The sequence below is a fragment of the Sipha flava genome, unplaced genomic scaffold, assembly GCF_003268045.1.
Source record: "Sipha flava isolate LNK unplaced genomic scaffold, YSA_version1 48971_pilon_pilon, whole genome shotgun sequence".
NCBI classification, from domain to species: Eukaryota; Metazoa; Arthropoda; class Insecta; order Hemiptera; family Aphididae; genus Sipha; species Sipha flava.
Window position 1 is genome coordinate 17,294 of NW_020273304.1, and position 26,589 is coordinate 43,882.

General features: G+C 29.8%; 4 protein-coding genes across 4 annotated transcripts; 3 read left to right on the plus strand and 1 right to left on the minus strand.

Annotated features, from left to right (window-relative positions):
* Nucleotides 1-1,293: 1,293 nt before the first annotated feature.
* On the plus strand, nucleotides 1,294-12,263 carry LOC112689999 (cilia- and flagella-associated protein 44-like). The gene is made up of 21 exons (XM_025563894.1): nucleotides 1,294-1,529; nucleotides 2,721-2,886; nucleotides 2,959-3,106; nucleotides 3,179-3,474; nucleotides 3,545-3,883; nucleotides 4,189-4,431; nucleotides 4,515-4,631; nucleotides 4,713-4,901; nucleotides 5,004-5,497; nucleotides 5,953-6,238; nucleotides 6,300-6,682; nucleotides 6,798-6,896; nucleotides 6,971-7,003; nucleotides 7,130-7,490; nucleotides 7,554-7,736; nucleotides 9,151-9,555; nucleotides 9,622-9,811; nucleotides 9,907-10,223; nucleotides 10,362-10,775; nucleotides 11,072-11,206; nucleotides 11,390-12,263. The coding sequence occupies exons 1-21, from the start codon at nucleotides 1,357-1,359 to the stop codon at nucleotides 12,059-12,061; spliced, it is 5,643 nt and encodes a 1,880-aa protein (XP_025419679.1). The 5' UTR covers nucleotides 1,294-1,356; the 3' UTR covers nucleotides 12,062-12,263.
* Nucleotides 12,264-15,661: 3,398 nt separating this feature from the next.
* LOC112689996 (mediator of RNA polymerase II transcription subunit 8) lies at nucleotides 15,662-16,801 on the plus strand. The gene is made up of 2 exons (XM_025563890.1): nucleotides 15,662-16,233; nucleotides 16,337-16,801. The coding sequence occupies exons 1-2, from the start codon at nucleotides 15,865-15,867 to the stop codon at nucleotides 16,715-16,717; spliced, it is 750 nt and encodes a 249-aa protein (XP_025419675.1). The 5' UTR covers nucleotides 15,662-15,864; the 3' UTR covers nucleotides 16,718-16,801.
* Nucleotides 16,802-17,596: 795 nt separating this feature from the next.
* LOC112689995 (asparagine synthetase domain-containing protein CG17486) lies at nucleotides 17,597-20,756 on the plus strand. Its single transcript, XM_025563889.1, has 8 exons — nucleotides 17,597-17,823; nucleotides 17,942-18,086; nucleotides 18,154-18,354; nucleotides 18,421-18,715; nucleotides 18,792-19,291; nucleotides 19,363-19,527; nucleotides 20,250-20,491; nucleotides 20,548-20,756. The coding sequence occupies exons 2-8, from the start codon at nucleotides 18,036-18,038 to the stop codon at nucleotides 20,720-20,722; spliced, it is 1,629 nt and encodes a 542-aa protein (XP_025419674.1). The 5' UTR covers nucleotides 17,597-17,823; nucleotides 17,942-18,035; the 3' UTR covers nucleotides 20,723-20,756.
* Nucleotides 20,757-20,913: 157 nt separating this feature from the next.
* Nucleotides 20,914-23,695, minus strand: LOC112689998 (spermatogenesis-associated protein 22-like; the record flags this gene model as incomplete). The annotated part of the gene is made up of 4 exons (XM_025563892.1): nucleotides 22,861-23,695; nucleotides 21,799-21,962; nucleotides 21,508-21,652; nucleotides 20,914-21,049 (listed from the first exon to the last, which is right to left on the minus strand). Coding segments are annotated over exons 1-4 (564 nt in total), but the record flags the coding sequence as incomplete, so codon positions are not given.
* Between the last annotated feature and the right edge of the window lie 2,894 nt (nucleotides 23,696-26,589).

A 26,589-nucleotide genomic window follows, 5' to 3' on the forward strand; every position in this document is an offset into this window, starting at 1 on the left:
CGATAAAGATAATAATCAATATAGAATAATAGATTATTTCTTTAGTGTTCAGTTCAGTCGATTATTATTATTGTTGTTTTTGTGTCTTGCAACCACACAACGTCGAATCGTAGGTACATAAAACGTCATATGCGATAATTTATAACATCGTGTTATGCCAAAATTACAACAGTCTACGAGTAGCCGACTACAAAGTTTTATTTCAGAGCTTAAAAATATATTTAAATCCGATGGACACGCTTCATTTTGTGTACTATCTGGTCATTTTTTTTTTTTTTTTTTAATGCATATAAATGCATATTATAATACATATTTTAATGATTTTAGAAGCATATTTGCATGCATATTTGTGTATTTTTAAGAGCTATAAGTCACTAAGCCTAATTATAACCAATTATACGTTTTAACATTTATATTTATACATTATTTGGAAACAGTGCATTATTTTAAAACTGTTCTCAAAAGAATAAGCATTTGGAATAAACATTGAAATAGGTGCCTTAATAATCATTAATAATAATAAATCCTTAACAATCATTTATTTATTGTTTTTTGTTTATTTGTAAGCAATCATTGGTTTAAAATATAAGTAAAAACAAAATTAACAGGACATTTAATGTAGGGCTTATACCTATATTGAATTTTTCTTATGTTTGATTTCCTATTAGAATCATTTTTATAAAATATCAATAAGGCTGTTAATTATCATCGTATTCGTAGGTAAGTAGTCAACATTTATTTTATTATATTTTTATAAAATAATAAACTAGTAGGTAATCGAAGCATGAACACAGGAGGGATAGGATCGATCTCCTCCCCTACTCACCTGAAGTATTTGGAAGTGTTTTAAAAATGAATTATTTGACCTACAAATTTAATATGTAGTTATTTCAAAGTTTCCCATGAGATAAAATAGATAAAATTTAGTTTATAGATTCAAATATATAATGCACGATAACATTTTAAATTTTTTCAATCACCCCACCGACATTTTTTCAGTTCACTCTTAAATAGGTTAGTTGGTAAATATTATTTACTTAAAGTAGGTAACCTACATTTCATTATGAAATCATCATTAAAATTCTCTTATTCGAATACTGAACTTATTAAAATACAGCTGGTATTTTGAAATGTGTTGTTTAACTTCCAACGGCGTTTTTTTTTTTTTTTTTGTTTACATGTTAAATGCACAATGCACATTATTATTGATAAAACTTCACGCTCAATTGTCATGCATGCTTATTTTACTAAGCAACAATATAATATGTACAATATGGTGTTATCATTTTTTTGATTTAAAATTAATAAAAATTATTTTCTTTGTGGTTTTATATTAAATTTGTCATTTTGAGAAAAATGTCTTGTGACGATGGTCTTGATGGACATAGTGACGTTAAGGAATTATTGAATGAAGCCAAACACGACGAAGAAATCGATAGTATTAATTGTCTATTTAATAGTGATGAATTCATATCAAAACCAATTAAAAGCGAAAAATGCGGAATAGATGAAAATATAATACAGATACAGTAGGTATCCTTTATCAACTGAAATCAAATCAAATCATTATTTGTTATTTTTTATAATCATTGCACATGGTTCGACGAGATTGTTAAAACGGTCGTTGGCTTTCCATAAATTTAATTCTTTACATCATATTTCTTAAAGCATCAAATCATGTTGATATGATATAGGGGTCTTATGTGTTTAAATTATTTCAAAACTTCGGTTTATTTTTCTCAGTATGGATATTATAATAATATTTTCCATGAGTTTTACATTTTATCAACATTAAATCGGGAAGTTTTTGTGAGTACATCAATAATTTATAAGTCATACTTAACTGTTTTTTTCCTGCTATTCAAATTTACAAAAGTGAAGACATTAAAAAAAGCGTTATTTTAATAAATAATACAGAATTCTGTAAATGCAAGCCAAAAGAGTTAAAATGTTAAAAAAATTCCTCCATTTTTTTTTTTTTTTTTATAAATTATTTCTAATATTTCCTATATTCTTTGTATTTATATCCTGTGTACAGTATTTAAAAGTTACTTCAAGTCTTAAGCTTACCTTAGATTCTAACTTGATTAATATCAATAATCAGTGGCGGTTATAAGGGGAGGAGGGTGATTGGTGGATGGCCCCCTTGGGATTTTGTTTTTTAAATTTAGTATATCGCTGGCCTAACAACACCTTTCTGTACATTTTTAAAATTATAATTTGATAGCAAAATATTTTTTCGTTTTAATTATGAATAATATATACTCTGTCTTGGTTGCGCATGACCGATATAATTATAATTATAATAATTATTAATATTATTATTATAGTTATAGCAAGATAAATTTTATAAGTCAATACAATTATATCTGTTTTTTAATACATTAATGTTAAAGTATGTTAATATTATTAATGTATAAACATTATTATACATTTATACCTATAACCCATATGTATATTATATATTATATGTATATAATATACACGAGTATACATATAAATGCTATGGAGGCTCCAACGGGGGGGAAAGTTGACTTTATTTTCGCCTCTTCCCTTGAACTTCATGTGTAACCGCCACTGTCAATAGTTATTAATAATTATTCTTAGTCGTAAATGTAGCCAGTGTAACGATAAAGTAAAAAATATAATAATGATGTACCTATATATTGTGTTGTTATATTGTTGTTGAAAATTTCAAATTTCTTACATTTTATACTTAGTCATTCTTTCGGTTATGATTGCTGTTCCAAAATGTTCAATATATGTGCCGCAGATGATCACACGGTAGTGTATGCGGCTGGTAGCTATATTAACATGTTTGACATCAATAATGGCAGTTTGAAATTTAGAAAATGTGCTGGAAACGGAGGAATAGGACATATAACTGTGAGTTTATTTGAACATTTTTGAGTTTCTGAAGTATAAATAATTATATAATAATGATTGAAAAAAAACCAGAAAAATCCGGTTTTAAATCATTTAGCTGTTGGAGAAAATTGCAATAACCCATTAATAATAGTATACGAATGGCCAACATTTGAAATCATTAGTGTTCTTAGAGGGAGTGCTGTGAGACAAAACAATTGGTTAACTTACAGGTACCTAAGCAACATTTAAATGCTTTTGTAAATCAGTTAGATTTGTATTCAGAGATAGAATAATTAATCGTTTTTTCCAGTAAAAAATGGAAACTATTTGTGTTCTCAAGGTGGTGAACCAGATAATACACTAACAATTTGGGATTGGAAAGAATCAAAAATAGTTTTAAGGGCCAAATCTCATGATCAGAATGTTGATATTTGTAGATTTTCAAATTTTATACCCGATCATTTAGTTACTGCAGGCTCGGGTCACATACAATTTTGGAAAATGGCAAACACTTTTACTGGATTAAAACTCCAAGGGCGACTGGGCAGATTCGGAAAAACGGAGATATCGGATGTTGTGGGAATATTTTCAATGCCAGATGAAAAAGTAAATTTTTTTATAATTGATTTTCTAACTATTGGCTATAGTTTACGATTGTTTATTTGACGTTGTTTAGGTTATATCCGGCTGCAAATGGGGAAATATTCTAGTATGGGATGAAGAGATCATAAACCTGCAAGTTATGAGAAAAGGAAGGAAACCGTGTCACTTGGCCCCGATCATTATGTTTTTATATTCTGAACACGACATGGAGTTAACGAGCGTCAGTATGGATGGAACAATAAAGTTTTGGTACTACCGCACGATAAACACAGCGGATCCACCCGAAAAGGATAGAGTATTGGAAATGGAACCATCGTTCACTATTAACGTTCAAGACTCAGTGGGCGTTGCTAAAATAATGGGCATGTGTAAAGTCAACGAAAACCCGAATTCCTTTGATTACTTCATTCAAGTAAATATATTAAAAACTATTTATGGGCATTATAACGAGTAGAAAAATAATTTTGAAAGAATAATGAATCATTATATGAAATATAAAAATGTATATGTTTATCACCTATGTTTAACAAAACATATTGTATTTCAATTCTGCTATTGTATTTATGCTATGTTAACGTTTTATAGAGAGGTAAACGAGATCAAAAAGCAACGCTACATGTAGCTTTGTACTTATGTTTACAAACAATTTGATGTCTTGCCACCCTTGGCTATGGCCTTGGAAAATATCAATGAATGTGCTATGAGTTTTTGTTTTAGGACGGCAACGGAGGAATGTGGTTGGCCGACATCAGAGTAGCAGCGAACACGAAACCACTACAACGACTGGCCAAATTCCACGGTGACAAGATCACTTCCTTGCAAGCTTCACCAATAGGTTATTTCATTGCTACCGTATCGCTGGACGGATGGTTCCATGTGTATGACGTCGCAAACAAAAAGTTAATATACATGCACGATTTTAAAGTACCCGTCACTTCATTGATTTGGTTACCGCTGAAGGTATAAACTTCATCGTTCCATTAACAACCTTTTTTGATTCGAATATATTTACCGAGTGTCTTACTATTAATTTTTGGGTGCAGATCGCTAGTACAGGAAATGTTTTTGTTATTGGATTTAAAACTGGAATTTTAAAACTAGTTGCTGTGCCTCTGGCGGATATCACCGAAGAACAACCATCAAAACTTATTGAAATACAAGTAAAATACAATCATTTTCAATAAGCTATCGTGATAGCTTCTATTATTCATAAAGTCAAGTGTATGGTTTAATTGTTTTAGAGCTCAAAACCACATACGAGCGATATTGGTTACTTGACTGTAAACCGTAGTGCAACAGTTCTCATAAGTGGAAGTAACGATTGTTCCATATTTGTCTACGAAATATTGACCGAACCAATTAAGTTGAATCCGATTGGAATGTATCCGTTATTCGGAAAAGTCAATTTCATTTATTGGAAACCATCGGAAGTATATACTTTAATTGAACGTAGCTTTAACTTAAACATATTAAATTGCGTTAAACAATTGCTGAACCATTGAACGGTTCTATATTAATTTTATTTTCTTCAGTTACAGACAGCGTTAGTAAGTTGCTCTAGTGGTCATATTGTAGAAGTAGACGTCCCCACGAGTCGTCCGGCGTACACTAAAAAATCATTTTTGTTAAAACTCGAGTCACGAATAATAGAAACGGAAAACATCAAATCGGAAATCGATCACGATCGGTACATGACGGGTGTGGAGCGCACACAAAAAGAGAAAACATGTGAAAAGGCGGAGCAGTTGAGAATGAGAAAAGAAAAAAATACCGGTAAGGTAATAGACGAAAACATGTTTCTCGGTGATTCAAACGAACACAGTGATCCTTCAAAACGGTTCGTTTCTCCTTCTCCGAGTCCTGTACTGTTTGCTATTTACACCCCGTCAGAAAAAACTTTGTGGGTATCTATTGACGATTGCAACGCTGGTAATCTGTACGAATATGATTTCAAAACGCAAGGACCAATCAATACAACGATTATACCTGGTAAAAATAGTACACCACTAACTGCGATTGAAATGATGTAAGTACGTTTCAAATCAAATAAAAATAACAATACCAAGCTATATATTTATATTGGGAAAGGGGGAGGGGAATAATTGGATTAATTATTAATTAATTAATAATTAAAATTATTTCATATCTTCACACTTGTTTATAAAATATTATAGACTCAATTGTTATAAACGGTAACGTGAAATTCTTATTTAAAATCCAAACAGATAAGATTGCCATGAAAATGTTGAATTTGATAAAAGTTAATATATACGGCGTCATATTATATAATCTATCAGATTTTTTTAGACATGTACAATGTACCTACTCTGTACACGCTATCCTATTTCTTCAGTCAAAACTTCGAATGATCATAGTTTTTAAGTTATAGGCTTGTTAGATGTATATGCACACAGAATTATTCTTATTTCGTATAATCGCATTATATTAAGGAAAATAATTTTTAATAATTATATTTTTTAGCGGAATTGATCCTTTGACAGTATTAATGGGATTTGCTGATGGCAGCATTCGTGTTACGAATGTAAATATTGATGACTTATCCAATTTGAGTAATTACATAGAATATTCAATACATGACAACAAATTGGGAAGAGTAAAAAAATTGTGTTTCAGTCAAGACAATTGTATGATGTACACTTACGGTGATGACGGAAACATTTTTAGTTTTATGTTTCAATGTAATAATAGCGACATCGAGAAAAACTCTATTCCAGTTTCTAAATTTCCTAGATCACCTGAATTTATGGTAGGTAAGCAGAGAAAAAAAGTTTATAGTTATACAAAATAAAATTATTTGTTATGATTAGAATCATAATATTCTACAAACCGAAGAAGATTTGAAACTTAGTTTAGAAGAAAGAAAGATTAATAAAGAAAAACACAAAGCCATGAACCTAGCAAATCAAGAAAAGGATAAAATCAGTTGTATATTACATGAGTTAAAAGAGAAGTTTAAACTACTTTTAAATAGTAATAAGTCGTTGCCTGAATCATTGCAATTTCCTGATAATTATTTCCAATTCGATGAGCGTATCAATAGATCTCTGATCGAAGAAGCGGAGTCTGAAATGAACAAACTACATCTTAAATTTGCGTTCGATTATGAAAAAAGCTTATTGGGTCTAAAAAAATTAAAATCCTATTTTGTCGATCAAATTATAACAACTAAGTTTAAAGTTAAAGCAATCTCGTACGTTTACTTTAAATAGTTTAATTTAACTAATAAAATTATACAAAAGTATTTGTAAATTGTAGTATATTTTATAAAATATTGTTATTAATGTGTATTGTATTTATCGATCTAGAAAAGACATAGAAGTAAAATCCATATACCACGAAGTACGACATAATTTATTCAGCAGTTTAATGGAAGAATTTGCATCTAAGAAACATTCCAAACAACAGTAAGTATTAAATAGCAATAATAAATATACATAAAAAATTGTAATCGACTAATGAATTAATGAAATGTTGCAAGTCTAGAAAAAATAAAGGATCGAAACGCTATAAGGTTAGTTTTTAATGTTATTGTATTTGTATTAGTTGTTTTTATTATCGCTATTGTTTTTAATTACCCATGTAAAATATATTTAATAGATAATATATTGTTCATAATTAAATAACATTTAATTAGCAGACGACGTAAATCAACGGTGGTGGATAAAACAACCGATAATCCAATTCACAAAGTAACTGAATCGGAAATATTTCTTCGAAATGTACGTGAAATTTATCAATCTTTGCCTAAGAAAATTCAAAGTGCTATTGATAAGTTTGCGGCTAGAATAGATTTTGAAAATAAAGAGATTCTCAAAATTAAAAGTATGCAAAATGATAAACCAGATAACACTAAAGACGAAGAAGAAGCCGTATTAGATAATGCATGGGAAACGATTGGCAATTTCAATTTGAAAACGGCATCCGATTTTAAACCCTCTAATGATAAAATAATTTCGATCGAGGACAAATTTCAACAATACCTACACGTTCGAGATGAGGTCTATATTTTCCAATTTTCGAAATATTTAATACAGTTCTGATAGTTTGTGTTCTAATAATAGGTACATAATTTAAAATCAACTTTTAACAAAAAAGTCTTCGATTTGAAACATCAAAAAATTAAGCTGATACACGATTACAAACAGTTCAAATATGATATTTCTGAAATTCAAAATGAGTTAGGAAGTCCAGAAATAATTACTCCTACAGATTTTCCTGAAGTCATAGCGGACAAATCTATTGACGTAAGAAACATATATGTACTCAAGTAAAATTATTAATTATTTAAATATAAATATGCCATGTGTATAAATAATTTTAACTGTATCTCAAATTTACTCAATACTTATATTCACAAATTTTCATACTGTCATGATAAGAGGGTTAGTATTATAAATTATATACGTATATATGGGCGTCGTTATAACCGCATACTTTCAAAAACAGGTCATCGTTCAAAACCGCACACTTATATATATCAATTACGAATACATTTATTTAAAATAACATGAGTGCATCTCGAAACCGAGCGTGGTCACTCGCTCGCTCGGATAGTTCAAAACAAAAATTTCCCCCGATTTGCTAAGTAACATCACCCCAAGTAGGTCCCAGGATAAAAAAAAAGATTTTGTGTGGGACTTATACAAAATCGGCAACATGAACTGTACATGCAAAGTGTGCAGAGAGAAAGGAACTGTTAACCAAATGTGTGCGGTTTTGAACTACCGACCTTTCAAATTTATCTTTTTAACAATAGAATAAACGTGTGCGGTTATGAACGGTAAGTGTGCGGTTTTGATGACTGCCGATTAGGTTAGGTTAGGTATGATGATATAATTATTATATATATATATATATATATATATATATATATATATATATATATATTATGATTTTTAGTGAAGCATTTAATGTTTATCATACACACATTTTTAAAAATGTTAGTCATTTTTGCAACACAAGATTTTTCGAAAAAAATGTATTAATTAAATTAATATTTCTTAAAATCAAGTAAACAGATTAACAATTCTATCAAAATATTATGTATCGACCCATTTTTCATAGATTAGGTTAGGTTAGAGTTAGGTTATAATACTATCAGGCATGATTGTTCTGTGACATAAAAACCATTAAAATATATAAGAATTAATCTATTTCAATTATTTGTATTGAATCATTTGTTTTCAAACATATTAAATATTATTACTTTTGGATTTTTTTAACTTAATTTGTCATAGATTATAATATATGAATTTAATTAACTCTAACTGCTTTACTTCTATTGATTTGTAAATACCATTTCATCACATAAATTAGTATCAATAATTTACTTATGTATGAAAGTTAGCAAATTCTGTAAAATACAATAAAATGTTGATCACATTTAAAAAATGTAACAATAAATGTGTCTTATGTATGATGAATTTATATATATATATATATTTTTTTATTATTATTTTTATGAATATTTGGTTGTTTTTTGTATAAATTTTACTGTTCCATAACATATATTGATAAACAAAATAAAATATCCAACAGCGGTTTTATTTGTAAACATAAACATATTATGTACTGTTTTTGTATTAAAACGTCATGCTGTTGTGTAGGAAATACTGCATAGTATTATTACTTAACTTTATTTATGTTTTTATGTTTTAGCCACATTTGATTGATTCATTTAAACCAATTCATCATTTGGATCCAATGCATTTAATTTTAAATTCAAAGAAAAGTGATTTATATTCAAAAATATGTATAAATGAATTTCACGAAAATTCTACTCATCTAGAAACCATTATGCAAACAATGAGAATAGAAAAATTAAAACACAAACACATGTGCTTACATGAATCAATGTTAACAAAAATTAATATATTTGATGACCACCTCACAATGTTGGAGGAAATTCGAAAAAATGTTAAACTCCGTATTACATTTCTAGAATTATTTGCTCTTACCCTTGAAGAAGAATTGTTAGTTTTGTACGATTATGATTTGGTCGAAAAAGAATATTTGTACAATGTATACCTAATAACTATAAAACAAAACGATAAAATCAACCAAGTAAAATTTTGTAATTGACTGTTTGAAAATGAACTATTAATTAATTAGGCATTTTAATATTGACAGGCACTGACAATACGAGAAGAGATAAAGTATTATAACAAAATAATCCAGAACAAATTAAACCAACTAGTAGACATTCAACATACTTTTGATATGGAAGTTCGGAATGATGATTTTGCAAAACATTTAAGAAAAATATTTAAAAAGAAACTGAGAGTTCCTAAAGCCAAATCTGACGACGAAGATGATGACGGTAACATATTATAATGCAATCCAATTTCATTATTAATTCTTAAAATCTGTGTTTATAGATAATTTAACATTAAAATAACGCATTGAACGTTTTAGAATCATTTTCATCTTCATCGGATGAAAGTGAATTTGACTCCGAGCCAGAATTTGTTAAAAACGGAAGTGGAGAATCGTTGACAAAAATGGGTCGACTCACAGTATTTGACGAAAACATACTACCAGAAGGGTGTGATAAAAAACTATTTGCTTTAACTTTCGAATTAAGGTCACAGCGTAATGAAATTGAACTAGCCATAGAAAAAACGAAAATAAAAGCAGAATTATCAAATAAGAGCTTAAGTCTTGCTGAAGCAGAATTGATCATGATTGAAAATGAATTAAAGAAAAACATAGATGTACTAGAAGCGTATCAGGTTCGTAGTATACCTTTAGAAATACAAATATACTAATATAGATTTGATAGATTGTTATTGGTATTCAAGTTATTATTAAAATAATTATTTTAAATATTTATTTATAGACTTATTTGATTATGATTATTTTAATTATAGATTGAAAAGCAATTAAAATTAAATGATATCGAAACAACAATCGTATTGAAGAAGTCTCAAACGACCAAATCTAGGCTCTTGAAAAACTCTATCTTAGTTTATGGAAACGTTATGCAAGTGTTGACTAACAGGGTAGCAGAATTGAAAAAGGAGATAGAAGAAATTAAAGACACGTTCAAAGACGAAAAGTTACTTGCCAAACAGCTGCGCACGGAGATAAACGTGATGGAGCACGTTTTGAAAAAAATTAAAGTGGCTATCAGAGACGAAATGATTAAAAAGTTTAAAATGGAAACCGATTGGAGTTTTTTAGACGATATGGAAATGGCCATAATTAATTGTATGATTATTCAAGCCAAGTCCAATGTGGAAGAAGCAAAGGAACGATTTATCAAAGAAGTAAAACTAATGGAAGTGAGTATTATGTCAGATGTATACAACCATTTATATCTATATATATGATCGAGAAAAATGTTTTCTCAGTTTTCTGTGACACGAAATCAGTACACTCGATATAACAAGGACAATTTTTTTTACTTTTATGTTGGTACAAAATTGCATCTTTGCTTTAAAATGATACTAATACAATTACAAGATAAAACGAATACGAAATTGCCACAAAGCTATAATTTTTTTTAATCCGATATGATATAATATTATGTACAGTGCTCGTGTTGAATGTCGTTATTAATTTCACATTCTCATTTCAGAACCAAATCAGAGCTCATCAAGAAATGTTAACTGACTTGTTAGGAGCGAATACTGTTAAAACGATTACCTTAAAAGGTGTCCGCGAAGGTATTCAGCAACTCCAACAGTGTTTGTCCGTACAAGAAAAAAACAATGTAAATACGAGTATATACAACGGTTATACGGTGCAGTTAGTTTAAATTTCATTGACATTAGATACATGTCTATTGTATCCACTCCGAATGATATATGTTCACCTATACAGCGGAATATAGCATCGCTGCAACGCTTCACGTCTTGGACATGTGTTTAATTATTTTTAAATTTTTATTTTCCAGAAGACAATTGAAGATTTGTCAATGGATAGTTCTTACATTTCCGACATGGCCAATCTGAAAGACGTTTTCGACACGCTGTCGAAGAGGAAACAAAGCATTTGCAAGGAGATAGACTCGTTGAAGTACAAGGGCAAAATGTTCCCTCCAATCGCTAAGCAACCGTGCGCCGGCACGAACGCGAAACTGGATCAATCGTCGTCGGTCGATCGTGTCCAACGACTGTTTTCGTCTACGCCGTCGTTAGTCCAGGAGGAAACCGAAGACTCGTGGACGACCGACCAAGATGACGAGGAACAAGTGTACAATATGGAGTTCAACGTAGAACCGAAGATGTCGGCTTCGTCCAAACAGTCGTCGTCGCGGTTGACGAAACAGTCGTTGCACTACGACGGTTTCGAAAACGTCCACGAGGAGTGCAGCTATGACGAAAACCAATGGACGAGATATTCCGACGACGACGACGATGAGAACGGGGTAATAATGGCTGCAACAGTCGGCGATTTAGCGCACCGTGACGTTTATTCCCAGCTGATAATGACCGAAGTGGGTCGAAGCGGTTCATCGGACGACGAAGGATCCCCGGATGATGATGCCGAGCCGTATAACCCTAAACAGCGGAATGAAAGAGCGAACGACAATGATTCCGAAAACGGTCCGAGAATGAATTTATAATAACTTGGCTGTGATCAAAATGAAATGAGTCATAGTGCCAATATAATTTGGTTGATCACCAACGAAAGGTAAGCATAAACCCTAGTCCTCGTTATATACGGCACTTGGCTCTTATTGTCGGAGGAGGGGGGCAAAAATTAATCGCAATTTACTGACCAATTTAAAAATTTACTCGCATTCAACTTATGTACATATTATACATTTTTACTAACTTACTATGTGTATAATAACTGATAAGACGATAATTATATCAATACACTTCAATGTAATTATTGTTTTAAAAGTATTGATTAAAACATTGATTAATATTATATACCATACTATATTGTATACTTTATCACTGTGCATTTATGCATTAGTTTTTATTAATTTATGGTAATATTGATAATATTGACTTTTCAACTGGAGTATATGCACGTTCTGTGGCCATGAGTTTTCCAAGAAAAAATGGTCGGATATAGTATTCAAGCAAATATTTCAGACCGAAAACCATATCAAAAGTCTAATACAATATAGGTAAGTACTTGGACGTCAAATGAACCTTAAATCGACAAATTTGATAGAAATTCCAAACATGTATGCTGTTATATGTTTTATTATTATTAATTTTTAAATTTAATCACACATGTTTATCCTGATTAAGAATTTTTATTTTGCCCATATTAATGACACGTTTGGCCATTTTATTTTGTATGTTTTGTTATAATAATGACACACTGCAGAATACAGTTCCATAGAATTTGAATTTTATATTTTATTCGTTTATTATCTATTATTTGAGTTTAAATGTTCCAAGAACACTTGTATCTTGTTTATCTTGAAGTATTGATTTGACGATATAGTAAAATAATTTTGTAATTAGCGATAAAACATGTACATATATTGCTACATACCATACCGTCAAAGTTGTCAACTTGTACAAATAATAACCTGAGGCAATAAGAATAGAAGGAAACATGTGTATTACTATAAATTTATATCATAAAAACAAATCGATGGCATTTTGTTGAAAGGGCGTATACCACAAAAAAATCGAAAAATGAGTTTTTGGTATCAAAATTTTCAGGAAAAATAGGCGCATAATTTGTAATATTGAGGTGGTTAAAGATATTAAGAATTATTCTCTATATAGCGGATATAAGTTATCCAAACGCCCTAAAGAATATATATATATTTTAACGGAGAATTTTTAAAGGGCGTATACTACAGGAATTGCTAGTGGTTTTATCGAATAAACTAAGCATTTGAATGATAATTGTTATCAAATTATCAACATGCCTACTATATGAAGGTATATCCAAGATCAACCGACCTTATCGGTATCATTTTTAAAAAACACTATTTTGTTCCTCCTGAATAATTTCAATTATGTGGTACATGTCCTTTCAACAAAACACCATTGAAATGTACTAGGGAGGTACCTAAATGTAAGAATAATCTAAAAATGAATTATAAAATAATATATATATATATTATTAAAATATTTAATTATTATGTATAAATAATAATAAAATATATTGTAAAAGTAAATTTATATACTTACCGCACCAGCACTGTGACTTTAATAATTGCCTACGACAACACACCACAGTGTATAAATAAATATAAAAGTCACAGCACTTGGTATGTACGACTACCAAAGCACAGTCACCAACGAAGATGAAAGTTCTACAGCACCAGACGAAGACTGTTGGAAGTGGCGTATTTATGAGGGGGGCTGGAGGTTTTCACCCTCCCAAAAAATATTTGAAACCATCAAATTTTAAATATATCAGTAATATAATAATTTTAGTTAATTTATTCAATAAAGTATTAACTCATTTTTTTTTAATGAAAAAAAAATATATATATATAAAAAAAATATTAATATTGCTAATAATTTAATTGTAATTGATCTGATGTGGGGAAATTATCGGTCAATAAGAATATCAATAACTTAGTCCAGTGCTTCTCAAACTTTTTAGACTCATGGCGCCCTTTTTGATTTAAGATTTTTTTCAGGGCGCCCTTATCGTCGTGATATCAGATAATATTTACCTAATGTAATTGTGACATAATATTTGTCATTATTCATTACCTATGATTAATGACTAATATAATAAATTAACAAATATTATAATATCAATAATTATCTATTTAAAATCACGAATTTGTATGTTTTAATATGTGTAATTTTAATGAATGGTATTTTATCTAAAATATATTATATATTAATAAAAATATTACATTATATTATATTATATTCATGTTATAATTATTTATTATTAGTAAACCATGCTCTATGTAGTAAACTACTTCTATTCCCACTATTTTTAGTATCTACAGTCTTAATATCAATTTATCTACACTGTGACTATATAACGCACACAAGTGTTTAGTACTATTGTAGCGAGTAGCAATAGTAGCATATCACTATTTCATAAATTACAGTGTTAAATATTTTTCAGTTGGACAACTTAACAGATTTGTGATATCATCACAGTGTGATAAAATCACTATGTATGAGTGGCAGTCACTGCTCTTGCTACTCATTGGATCACTGTGAAAAGTAGCAGTGACTACTTTTAACATACTTTTTAACATCACTAGTCAGTATGCACCAGAGATCTGTACTGATTGTTTTTTCGGTACGATCCGTTCCGAAACTTAAACTTACAAAATGTCCCCACCTAAATCCGGTACTTAATTTTTTTTTTTTTGAAGACCAATCCGACGGGGCCCGTCCGTAAAATGTATTATTTGTTTTCATCAATGATCTATTGTTATTAATATCGCATACACTAATAATATAGATACATTTTTATTATGATTTGTGACTAGCCTATTTCATCACAGTTTGGAAACATTTCCTTATCCAACGCCAATAATCGCCATTAGTATTGTACTCTTATATTTAGATAGTTTTATTTTTTGACCGGCCCATTCCAAAGAAATAAATGCTCCGTTCCCTCCCATAACCAACCCCTCAATATTTAAATTATGGCACGGTCCGTGCAGATCTCTAGTATTCACTATGCGCAACAAAAGTAATATAAAATACGATTAATACGATCATACGTTTAATTTAGTTATTTATTATTATTATTTAAACAATAAGTCGATAAAGAACATTTTATACTAATTTATAAAATTATTTCACTATTAGGTATGACACTCCCTCCCCCAAAATAAGTTTCTAAATACGCCACTGGCTGTTGGTAAGTGACCTATCTAGAACACGGTGACTATGAATTGAAAGCAATGCAATTGCGCAGAACGATACTTATCAAAACAGCCGACACGAAATATATACAAACACAGATAACGTGGTTTGTACAATAAGGCTGTTACAGCCGGGCTGTAGAACGACTAACGAATAATAATGATGAGCAAGACACAAAAACGAGAGCCAAATGGTGCCGATAGTATTCACCACGAAGGCTATGGCCGCCGGACACTAAAATGAAGATAAAAATGCCACTATACTAAAACTGAAACACGAGAACTTAAGAAACTTTGTGGCATTGAAAACATGATTTTTATTAAAACATAACCGATACATTTTGAAAACGTGAAATAACGAACACATTTACTCGCGATAACAACAATGCGATTACGTACCCGGCCGGTCGATCACGGAGGCTTATCACCGCCGTCGACGATAGCTACGGATACGCAACTCACCGCTACGCATCGCATGAAAATGATAACGTGGAATGACGAATGATACAATCGTAGATAATTTTCAATTGTATATGATCTAAAGATACAATAAATGATAATTAACATTAACATCGTCGGAACTGAAGTATAAGTCGCCGAAAATGCAGCGCGATGACAAACAACTGGAGTTAGTGCTAGAGAACTTCCAGAGCAAGCTGAACGAATTCAAAGGTCAGATATACTCTCTTATATTCAAGTTGGAACATGAACGGGACAATGTGAGCTGGACCACTGTGCTGGACACGTTTGCGGTATTTTCCACGCAGTACACTGCTATCATGAAGTATTTGTCGTATGAGAAATTACCACAGTTGCGCAACTACAGTGTACTGCCGCTTATGTTGAACCCTGAACGTGATGAAGAACTAGCTCGTATCACTGAGAACCGTGTGCCAGCGTTATCCCATGATATTGTGCCAGACTTCTTGCGTACAAAGACTGAACCCGAGGTTGAGCATAAACTTATGCAGGTTTGTGATGTATTATTGTATAAAAACAAAATATCTTAATTGTTTTGACCTGTGTCCAAACAAAACCATTTTACCTTAACAGCAATATTATTTTCCCCCCCAGGTTGAACACAAAGCTAGTGGTTTGCAGTTTGAAACTGCTCAGAAACAGCTAGCAGCATTTAACAAAGTTGTCAATCATGTTTTGGACCTGGTTTCAAAAGCCAGAGAAGAATGGGAAGTAGAAACTGGAGCTCGAGTTGGTATTGGTCAAACATCATCGGTTGCTGACCTACATACACTAGTGTCAGCTATTAGCATGGGTAAGAATTTAAAACCGATGGTGCCACAAGTATCTCCTGGTGGAATGATGGTACCGCCTACAGGTAGACCAGTAACTCCTAGCATGGGTCCTAATACACCACCAATGGGTATGATGCCTAAACCGCCCCCAGGAATGAAGACAAATGTCAAGGCTGCTGGAACACCTCATCAATACAGATAGAGTAGTTTAATACATTTTAAATGTCTGTCTTATTCATACTTTGTATATATCTTGTACTAGATAAATTTGATGACATCATTCTTATATTAACTAAATATTTTTACATTCATATATTATTATTAACTGTAATTTTAGTAATTGTCAATTATATGAATTATGAACAATAAAAATGATAAATTTAATGATTTTTAGTGAATAGGTGTTTGATGTAAGAATCAAATATTGGTGTTCTCATACATTTTATAAATCTTACTCAATTATAAATGGAATATTTAATAAAATAAGTTTCTACTAACAATATATTATTTTGAGAATTTAATATATAATTTATACAATAATCTATTAATCAGTTATGAAATGTGTGTTTCTTTGACATGGTATAAATCACAGTAACATAATGACATTGATTTACTTGTAATCCTCAACACCTAAAACATTACATTTGTTTATAGAATATGTCTTGATAGATTCAACTGGATGAGTGACTGTATTAAGAGCAGTCACATAGTGCATAAGTACCCTTAACCAATACCGACAGAATCATCTGTCACTTGTTGCCTATAATTTTAAGTCATAGCTAGAGGTGTGTCGTTCACAAACGACATAGTTTAATTAAACGATTAGAACAAATGAACTATATCATTCTTGAAAGAACGAATTGTCGTCATTCACTTGATGTAAGTATCTTATCGTTCAATGAACTAGTTCATCTAAGTGAACGATGAACGAATGACCTAAGTGAATGATAAGTTACATCTCTGTAATTCTAATACCTAGTTCAATCATATGCTGAGTAGGCAGACGATATTTCAAAATTTATTATCACAACTGAACGACCTTATCTACGGAAACAAATATGGTTGGCGGCAGCGGCATGGTAAGTTATGATGCACAGATAACGACACATGCTCGACGGCTGACGAACAAACTACCTTTAGTGCGTATCTACCGTGTGAGATTATTGCGCGTTTTTTTATGTAATTTGTAGATATATGCTGGACCGACCTGTTTCGTCATCAATCAAATCGTTTGAGAATTTGCGAAGTTTGATGAATCTTGAGCCCCGCCGCTTACCATAGAAGCCGTCGATGTAACCTGATAACGAGGTGATATAGAGTATTGAATTAATTTATATTTTTAAATCGTCATAGTATTATAAAGTCACGACTCTGAGGGTCAACTATTTAACATCATTGGATCATACGGAATTTTTGTAATTTCTAGATGACAATGACTTAACTTATGAGTTTACCGATTTGTGGTTGTTGGACATTGGCAAAGTCTATACTGCTCCTGTTGACCTTTGCTCTTCTTGACGATGTGCGGCATATTCTGTTCATTTGTTAAAGGATCAGCTGTATGCAATGAGGTTTGTTAATTGAATGTTTGTGCATTTTTGTACACAACTATCTGATATTGAACCATTTCTTTTGTAGATCAGTAAGTGTAGATCATCATTGCAGAAGAGAGGCCCAGATGTTGGATCTACTCACCAGATTGTAGTTAATGATTATACTGCTTTTTTCTCCGGCAATATTCTATGGATACAAGGAGAACGTCCAACTTGTCAGCCATATGTGGACCATAAAGGGAATGTGTTGTTATGGAACGGTGACGTATACAGTTGGAATCAAACAGTGAGTTATCCCAGTTAGACATAGGTATACATACATCAGTTGGGTAAAACATGTTTTTTATGTTAGATGAATACTAGTATCAAACATAGTGATACAAAAATAATTTCGGATTTTCTATGTGATGGAGGCAATATGGAACTACTTATGACCTCTGTACATGGTCCTTATTCTATAATCTATTATGACTATGAACAACAAGTTTTATGGGTCGGCAGGGATCCAATAGGACGTATTAGTTTGTTATGGAACATTGGTGCCGACAAATTGATAATCACGTCAGTTGGACACAAAAGTATTGCAGACCTTGAAGAAGTACCTGCTATAGGACTATTCAGATTTGATATAAACTCATGCAAATTTGGTAAATATTATTATTGTGAAAACTGCTATCCAATAATATTTTAAAACTAAAATTCATTATCTTTTAAACATTCTAGAACCACAGTTATTTCAGTGGTCTCACACGCGGTTTGATTGTAATTACAAAATTTCAAATGAATTACAATATTTTAAACCAAGCTGTTTTCGTCAAGTTACAAACCCTGAAGAATCTATCTTATACAAAAATGATCAGTTAAATTTATGTGATCTTGTATCACATAAAGAATTTTGTACAAATGTCAGTAATTTAATTCAATTCTTGACAAAGTCAGTCAAAAAAAGAACAACAATCATTCCAAAAGCTTGTAAAATATGCGAGTTCAAATGTGATCATGCAAAAATTGCCATTTTATTTTCAGGAGGAATAGATTCTGCAATATTAGCTTTATTAGCTTCTAAATATGTTGAATCTGACGAACCAATAGACTTGTTAAATGTTTCATTTGAAAGACCTGAAAATTCTGGTAATTTTGAAAGTCCAGATAGACAAACCTGTTTAACCACATTAGAAGAATTGAAAAGCTTATGTCCTACTAGGCAATGGAATTTAATAAAAGTGAGGAATATTTAATTTAATTCTAAATTAAATATTTTATATGAATATTTAATTCATGTGTGTACACATAGATAGATGTTCCAACTGCTGAACTAAAACAAAAACGTTTCAATACTATACGTCATCTAATTTATCCTTTACAAACTATCTTGGATGATAGCCTTGGTTGTTCCTTATGGTTTGCCTCTCGAGGACTTGGCCACTGTAATGGCAAATCTTATAAAACGCCTGCACGAGTAAGTAATTTAATTATAATTAATTCTATTATTATAAAAATTAAAAATAATTGAAATCAGTAAATCATAATCAAGTAAAAATAACAATAATACATTTCTTATTAAATTATTTTTGATTTTTATTTTATTTGTTATTCTTGTTGTATAAATTAAACTATTTATTTATAAGTTTAACAATATTTCATTGTATTACATTTTTTTTTAATATTTAAAATATTTACTTTTTTATACAAAGGATCTATCCAAAATTAATTTACGTATAATGAGTAGAAGTGAATACTATACTATATAGTTGTATAAAATTATAAATTTAGTATAATTAAAGTTTTAGTGATATTACTATAAGAAAACTGTAAGAAAGATAATAAATTAACTGTGAGGCTGGCGTATGATAGTCAGATAATCTAATTACCTAACTTTATTGGTCGCCATAATGCCAATAAATAAAAACATTTTGTAAATAAAAATATTTCAAGTTTAAAAATTTGCTTTTTGCTAATTGTTGTTTTCTACTTAAGACTTATTTAAGGAGAAAAATTAAACAATTGTTAAAATAAAAAAAAAATGTCTCAATCTCTCTAATAAACACTGATAAAACATAACTTATCAATTCCACCCAAAAAATTTTCAACTACAATATTCTTATACTTGAATTCATAAATAATGTAAATTATTTAGTATAAAATGTTGGTTGTTTACTGACAATTTGAAAAAAATTGCAGGTGTTATTTTCTGGAATCGGTGCTGATGAACTTTTAGGTGGTTACACAAGATATAGAAAAATTTTAGAACATCATGGTTGGCCATCATTAAAAGAAGAGTTTGACAAAGATTTTGCCAAAATACCATCACGTAACCTTGGTCGAGATAATCGTGTATGTTGTGATCATGGTCGTCAGTTACGAACACCATATTTAGATGAAGATTTTGTAGAATTTGTTCGAGGACTCGCACCATGGCAACGGTAAATTAATACTAAGTTAAATTAGTAGAGTACAAGTTAAATTTGTATTGTTTTAGATGTTGGCCCAGAGAACCATATCCGAACAATGTAGGTGAAAAGTTATTATTACGATTAGCAGCTTTCAAATTGGGACTAGTAAATGTGGCTAGTTTAACAAAACGAGCTTTACAATTTGGATCGAGAATAGCCAATAAAAAAGAAAATGGAAATGATATAAGTGATAGATTATAATTATTAATTTACTTAATAGACATTGTATTATTTATGATACTGGTATATATGTTTATATATAATATATAATTAATATTATAAATTTAAAAAAATTATATATGTATATATATATTCAATTTATTTGAGTCTTTGCTTTAAGAAGAAAAATTACCTAAATCAAATATTTAATCTGTTACTTAATTTTTTATTTTTTTGTATATTAAAATGTCATTTATTGTCCATTGGCTTACCAAAGATATTCTGTCAAATGAATTTTTGTCATTTTCATCTAATTCTCTTATAGTGAATATCTGTAATTTATTTTTTCCTTTAACATGACCAGTACACCTTTAATCATTAAGATTATCAAATATAATTTAATAACAATGTGTTTACATAGGTTTTAAAAACATAATGATTATGGTTTTAATCTTTCAAGGTTATGTCTAGAAAATGATTTGATTCATGAATAAAATTCTTTTTTTATAACAGTGAAATCTTTTTTCACATTTAAATCTTAATAACAAAATTATTTTTATAATAAATATTTGGAACATCTTATAAAATAAAAAGTGTAAAATCTGAACAAAAATTATTAAATTTCCTACAAATTAACTAATTAATAGATATTTCTCTGTATAAAATAGCATATGATTTCTTTATATTTAACTTGATATAATACAAATAAATGTTGAGAATATCTTAATGTTTAATTAATAACTCTTTCTAGATTGCCAGATACAACCTTGTCCAAAATACTAATAAATAGCACACATAATATTTTTATGAATAAAACATGTACTCACAAAACCAGTGTTCCTTCTTGTATAATTGGGATTTTTCTATCTATTTCATAAAATACACAAACTATTCCTGATTTTTTATGTTCACTATGCAAACAAAATACTTTTTCACATTTGTTACTGCCAGTTTTTATTAAACCCATAATTCCTAAAATTTGCTCAAAATATAAAATTATTAAATTTAATATTTAATCATTTTGAATAAAAACTATAATAACTTATTCTTTGAAATATTAAAATAAAATCTCAAAAGATATAATTATAGTCTCATTTATTCAGTGATGATATGCTTACCAAATACTTGATAAATAATTTTAGTTGGTTCCAAAGACGATAACATTTGACACCAACGTGTGACTTGTTCAACACTTCCAACTATAAGTTGCTTGCCTTCATCAATAACTTTGTTTGATTGATTGTTGAGTTTGTTACTACCAAAAGTAGTTTTTGGTGCCAATCTATATTTTTAACATTGTAAAGTTAATGTTGGTCAGTTAGATTAAATTTAGAATTCAAATTTTAACTGAATGTTGATGAAAAAACTAAGTATTGCAAAACAGTATAACTAGGAATCTTTAAAATTTTCAACTCTTTAATTTTTTTTGGATATTCTTAAAAATGAAATAGAGAAATCGATATACCCCTTTTGAAATTGTGTATAATCTTAAAATATAAATATAAATTTTAATAAATAATATAAAATACAGAGGTACCATATACTGTTTACATAACCACACTGCACTACATGGTTTGATTAATTATTTATTTTATTATTAATTATTCTTAAGAGTTATTTGAAGTGTAATCTTTTTTTAAAATACTTATTTTACTTTTTTTTTTTTTTTGAGTTTTTTCATGTAACTTTTCCATTGTTTTGCTTTTAAGTTTATACAAAGTTATACTAGGTTTTAAATGATTTGAAAGAAACTTACGCTTATTAATTTACATTAATAGCGTAAACCAATGAACTCTGGATACTCTCTACTAGTTAAAGTTTTGAGTTTCATATCTATGTTATAATATAGTGTATAAATGTATATGTAAGTGATTTCATAGTTTAAAACAAGATGGATATACATCCATCTTGGTTTTAAATTATACTAGAAAGATGAGAGATAAAAATCAGAGGATACCTATGTTAAGCCTAACTCAAATTTCTTTGATCTATGGCTTTGACTCTAATAAGATAACAAGACGTATTTTCTATGTACCAAATTTAAAGACGCGTGATGACACTATGCTAGAAAAACATAGTGAAGCTATTTACTCGCATCGTAGTGCAGACATTTTTTTTATCAATCGACATGAATTTAATTTCAAAACTTCAATAATTGTGTCTCTAATGTTTCGGCTTACTTAATTTCAGTCCGGTCGTGTTTCGCATACGGATGATCACGTCGCGATTTGCTCGTCGACGTGCCGGTAGCGGCGCTGGTGCTCGGACCGTCTCTATTGCTCGTCAAAAAAGAATACATTGTCGCTCTATACACTCGTGCAAGTATATCGAACAGTAATTTCGTTTCGGTTACACGACAAGAAACCAATGTGAAAACGAACGCACTACGTTGAATTCACTTCCGAAAGACGTTTTCATTTTGTGGTGCGCGCGTAGACGAATATGCTGGGAACAGTGTGTTCGTGTGCTCGGATATCATGCCGTTTTTGTTGTGGTTATACTGTCGTCGCCGCCCGTCGTAAAACGTCTTACGACGATATCATTCGTGGTTGATAAGACCCTGCCCGCGGTGCTGGGTTCAAACAATAATTATTTTTTCTTTTTTTCCCTGTCAAACGTTTTTCATCCGTGCTGTTTGGTTCGCCTTGCGAATACCGTCCGTCCGCGCGTCTCCGGTCTACCGATAACAATTGTATTTTTGTTGTCTACTGCGATAACAATTAACGGCCCTGATTCAAGTTTCGGCGGCTTCTGTCAAAATACCTTGTACGAAACGTTGGAAAATTACCCGAGAACATTGCCACGGTGGTTCCGTTCTTCCTTGTGGCCCACAACAAAACTATTTGACGGAAGTCGATCAGAGGAACGACTCTGCTGGATGGATTTTGTGAAGTTTAATTAGTTCAGTCCCCATTAAATGTGCTATACGAACTTTCGCAGCTCCACCTTATTCGTTTCGACGGACTTCGTGTATCTAGCAGGTAAGTCCTTATCGTGTCGATAAAGTAAAAATGCTCGTACCCATATACTCCTAGATTTCGCAGTCCTCTTAAACCTCTTTATAGCCTAGTTTATATCACGTTAGTATTCTCTTGGCTCCGGAATATTTGGTTATTTTTATAATTATAAGTATCTAAGGTCCATTAAAATGGACAAATCTTTCCTCCCCGTTAACGCCTGACCTGTTTTTAACATTTGTAATTGTATGTGCTGGATGGTTATTCTAATGAAATTTAGTTTTTAGATATTATTTTGTTTTTCTTATTTTTCATTTTAATACTTATTTGTAGTTAACTTATATTAATAATTTTTTTACAACACTTTGTTTATTAATTAAGTAATTTTATTGTCTTTGTTAAAATAATTATATATTTGACTCATTTATATACTAAACATTTTTCCACTTTAATAAATTATATTATTTATAATTATATAAATATTTTAGATAAGAAAGTTTAATTTTTAATTTACATATACATTAATGTGTATTCTTGTTAAATTTGAAAATAATAAATTATGTTTAAATAGTTGTTATATTGTTTCAAACAATGTCCATTGGAATAGACATTCGATGATTGCAATATTTTTTCTACAATAATAAATTCAAATATATTTAATTCTGGAAATGCCTATTATGGCTAATTTTAATTTTAATAATAATATCATATGTATATGTCCTTTGCAAGTTTTTTTTTGTACTAAGCATACTATTTATTATTTGATAAGCTGCTATTGTAAATAATTCTATTAGTGTAAACCGTTTAAACAGTTATTCAGTAACACTGTGTATTAGGTTCTTTGTAGATGTGTGTACCGGAAATTTTTCTAAATTTTAAAATGTATCATTCAAATTTATCTGTTAAAAATTTATCAAGGTATATGAAGGATGTAAAAAAAACTAAAGATTCAATGCAGCAAATGTTATATGTATTTATTGCATTATCACAAATAATAATTGTTTTATTAATTTCTATAGAAAATAATTTAAAATTTTAATTATTATATTTTATAAATGATAGTCAACAAGATTATTTTTAAAATTTAAGAGATTAATTATTTTAAATAAAAATCTTAACAGCGTATAATTAAAACTTTGTTGTAGTAACAATTACCTAATGTCCATTGTAATGAACACTTTTCAGTGAATATTTCATGTGATAGGATAATGATAAAAATGTTTGTATTATTTATTATTGTTCCTTATCATATCTATTTTGGAGTTATAACATTATATTATGTAAATTTATAAAAAAAAAATGGCCTGGAATTTGTGGGGGGAAGGGTAAATATAAATTTCCATTGAAAATGGACATCAGGCACATACCATATAATCACAAATGTTTTAAACTGGTCAGGTGTTATAGAAAGCAAATTAAAATATCCATTTAAATAGACATTATGTACCAGGAGGGTACTCATGTGACAAAACGTTAATTGATTTAATCAAATGATTAAATATGTTTTATTTGAGTAAAAATTAATTTTTTTTACCTATGGGTAGTAGGACTTTCCATTATAACTGTAATATGTTAATGTTTCATTGTGTGGGGACTAGGTGAAAATCATGAACTACAAACGAGTGATAAAGGTATATTGTTTTATTATATCGAAATACCAAATAGCTAAATGCGATAACCAATATAATAATTACAGATATTATAGATCAATATTATAGATAGCAAGTATTATAGCTATGTAACATCTCCCTTTTTATATATAAACAGAAACTATACACAGTAAAAATAAAAATTAAGCTTAAAAATGTTAAATAATACATAATAAAAATTATAAATTAAGCTTAGTTGGAGATACAATACATCGATTACGTGTCCAATTAAGCTTCAAAATAATATTATTATATTTGTACAAATTATACCTGAGCTGTTTACCGGCAGGCCTTAAATGTACAATGTTTCGTCGTTTATCATGGCCCGTGACATCACTAAAAACATATGATCTAGGCGCATTATAATTATTAAAGATTTTACCTGGCTTCCAAGTTTTAGTTGATAGATATTTAAACATAATTTTTTGGTCAGATTGAAAATCATAATTATTTTTAACATTGAAATTATTATCGTAATATAGTTTTGTTTTCATATTCTTATTTTCACCTACTGATTTAAAATTATTTACTAAAGTAGGCTTTAGAGAATTGTTTAAGATTGGAATTTTTGACCTTAAAGTGCAATTCATTAACAGTTGTGCTAGGGAAACTTAGAGCCAACGATAGCACTGTTTCCAGCTACCAACATTAAATTCTTATCAATTCTACTTTCATCCGATCTTTTTAAAATTGATTTCACAATACTTACAACTTTCTTAGCAAGTTCGTTAGATTTTGTGTATCTAGGGCTTGACGTAGTTACAAAAAATTCCCTATCAATCGCAAAATTTTGAAATTCATTAAAATTAAATGACATATTGTTTGCTACGAGTTGCTTTGGAATCCCATATATCGAAAAAATAATTTTAGTATTTTAATCTTATTACTTGAGGTTTTAGAAGATAAATCATTTAACTCAAGCCAACTTAAATAATAGTCAACTAATACTAGTAATAATAACTCCTAAATTAATTAATATTTTTTTTGAAACCATTTATAAAATATATACCTGGAGTGTATTACATTTTTGTTTGGGTTGCAATAATCTTCAAACGCGTTTAGCTCTTGCTCAAATGGGGCGAAAAGAAATGTCAGATATTACATCGATGGAAGATAATCCTATAAAAATGGGTGCCGAAATCGAAAACACTCTAAGTACTAAAGTTACTCATTTTATATTATCAAATGTCTTTTGCTAAAACCCAAAAAAATGCTACGAAACGAAATATCCCATTGGTTTCATCTCATTGGCAATTGTTTAGAACTTACTCAAAAGGGGCGAAAATAAATGTTATATAGTACA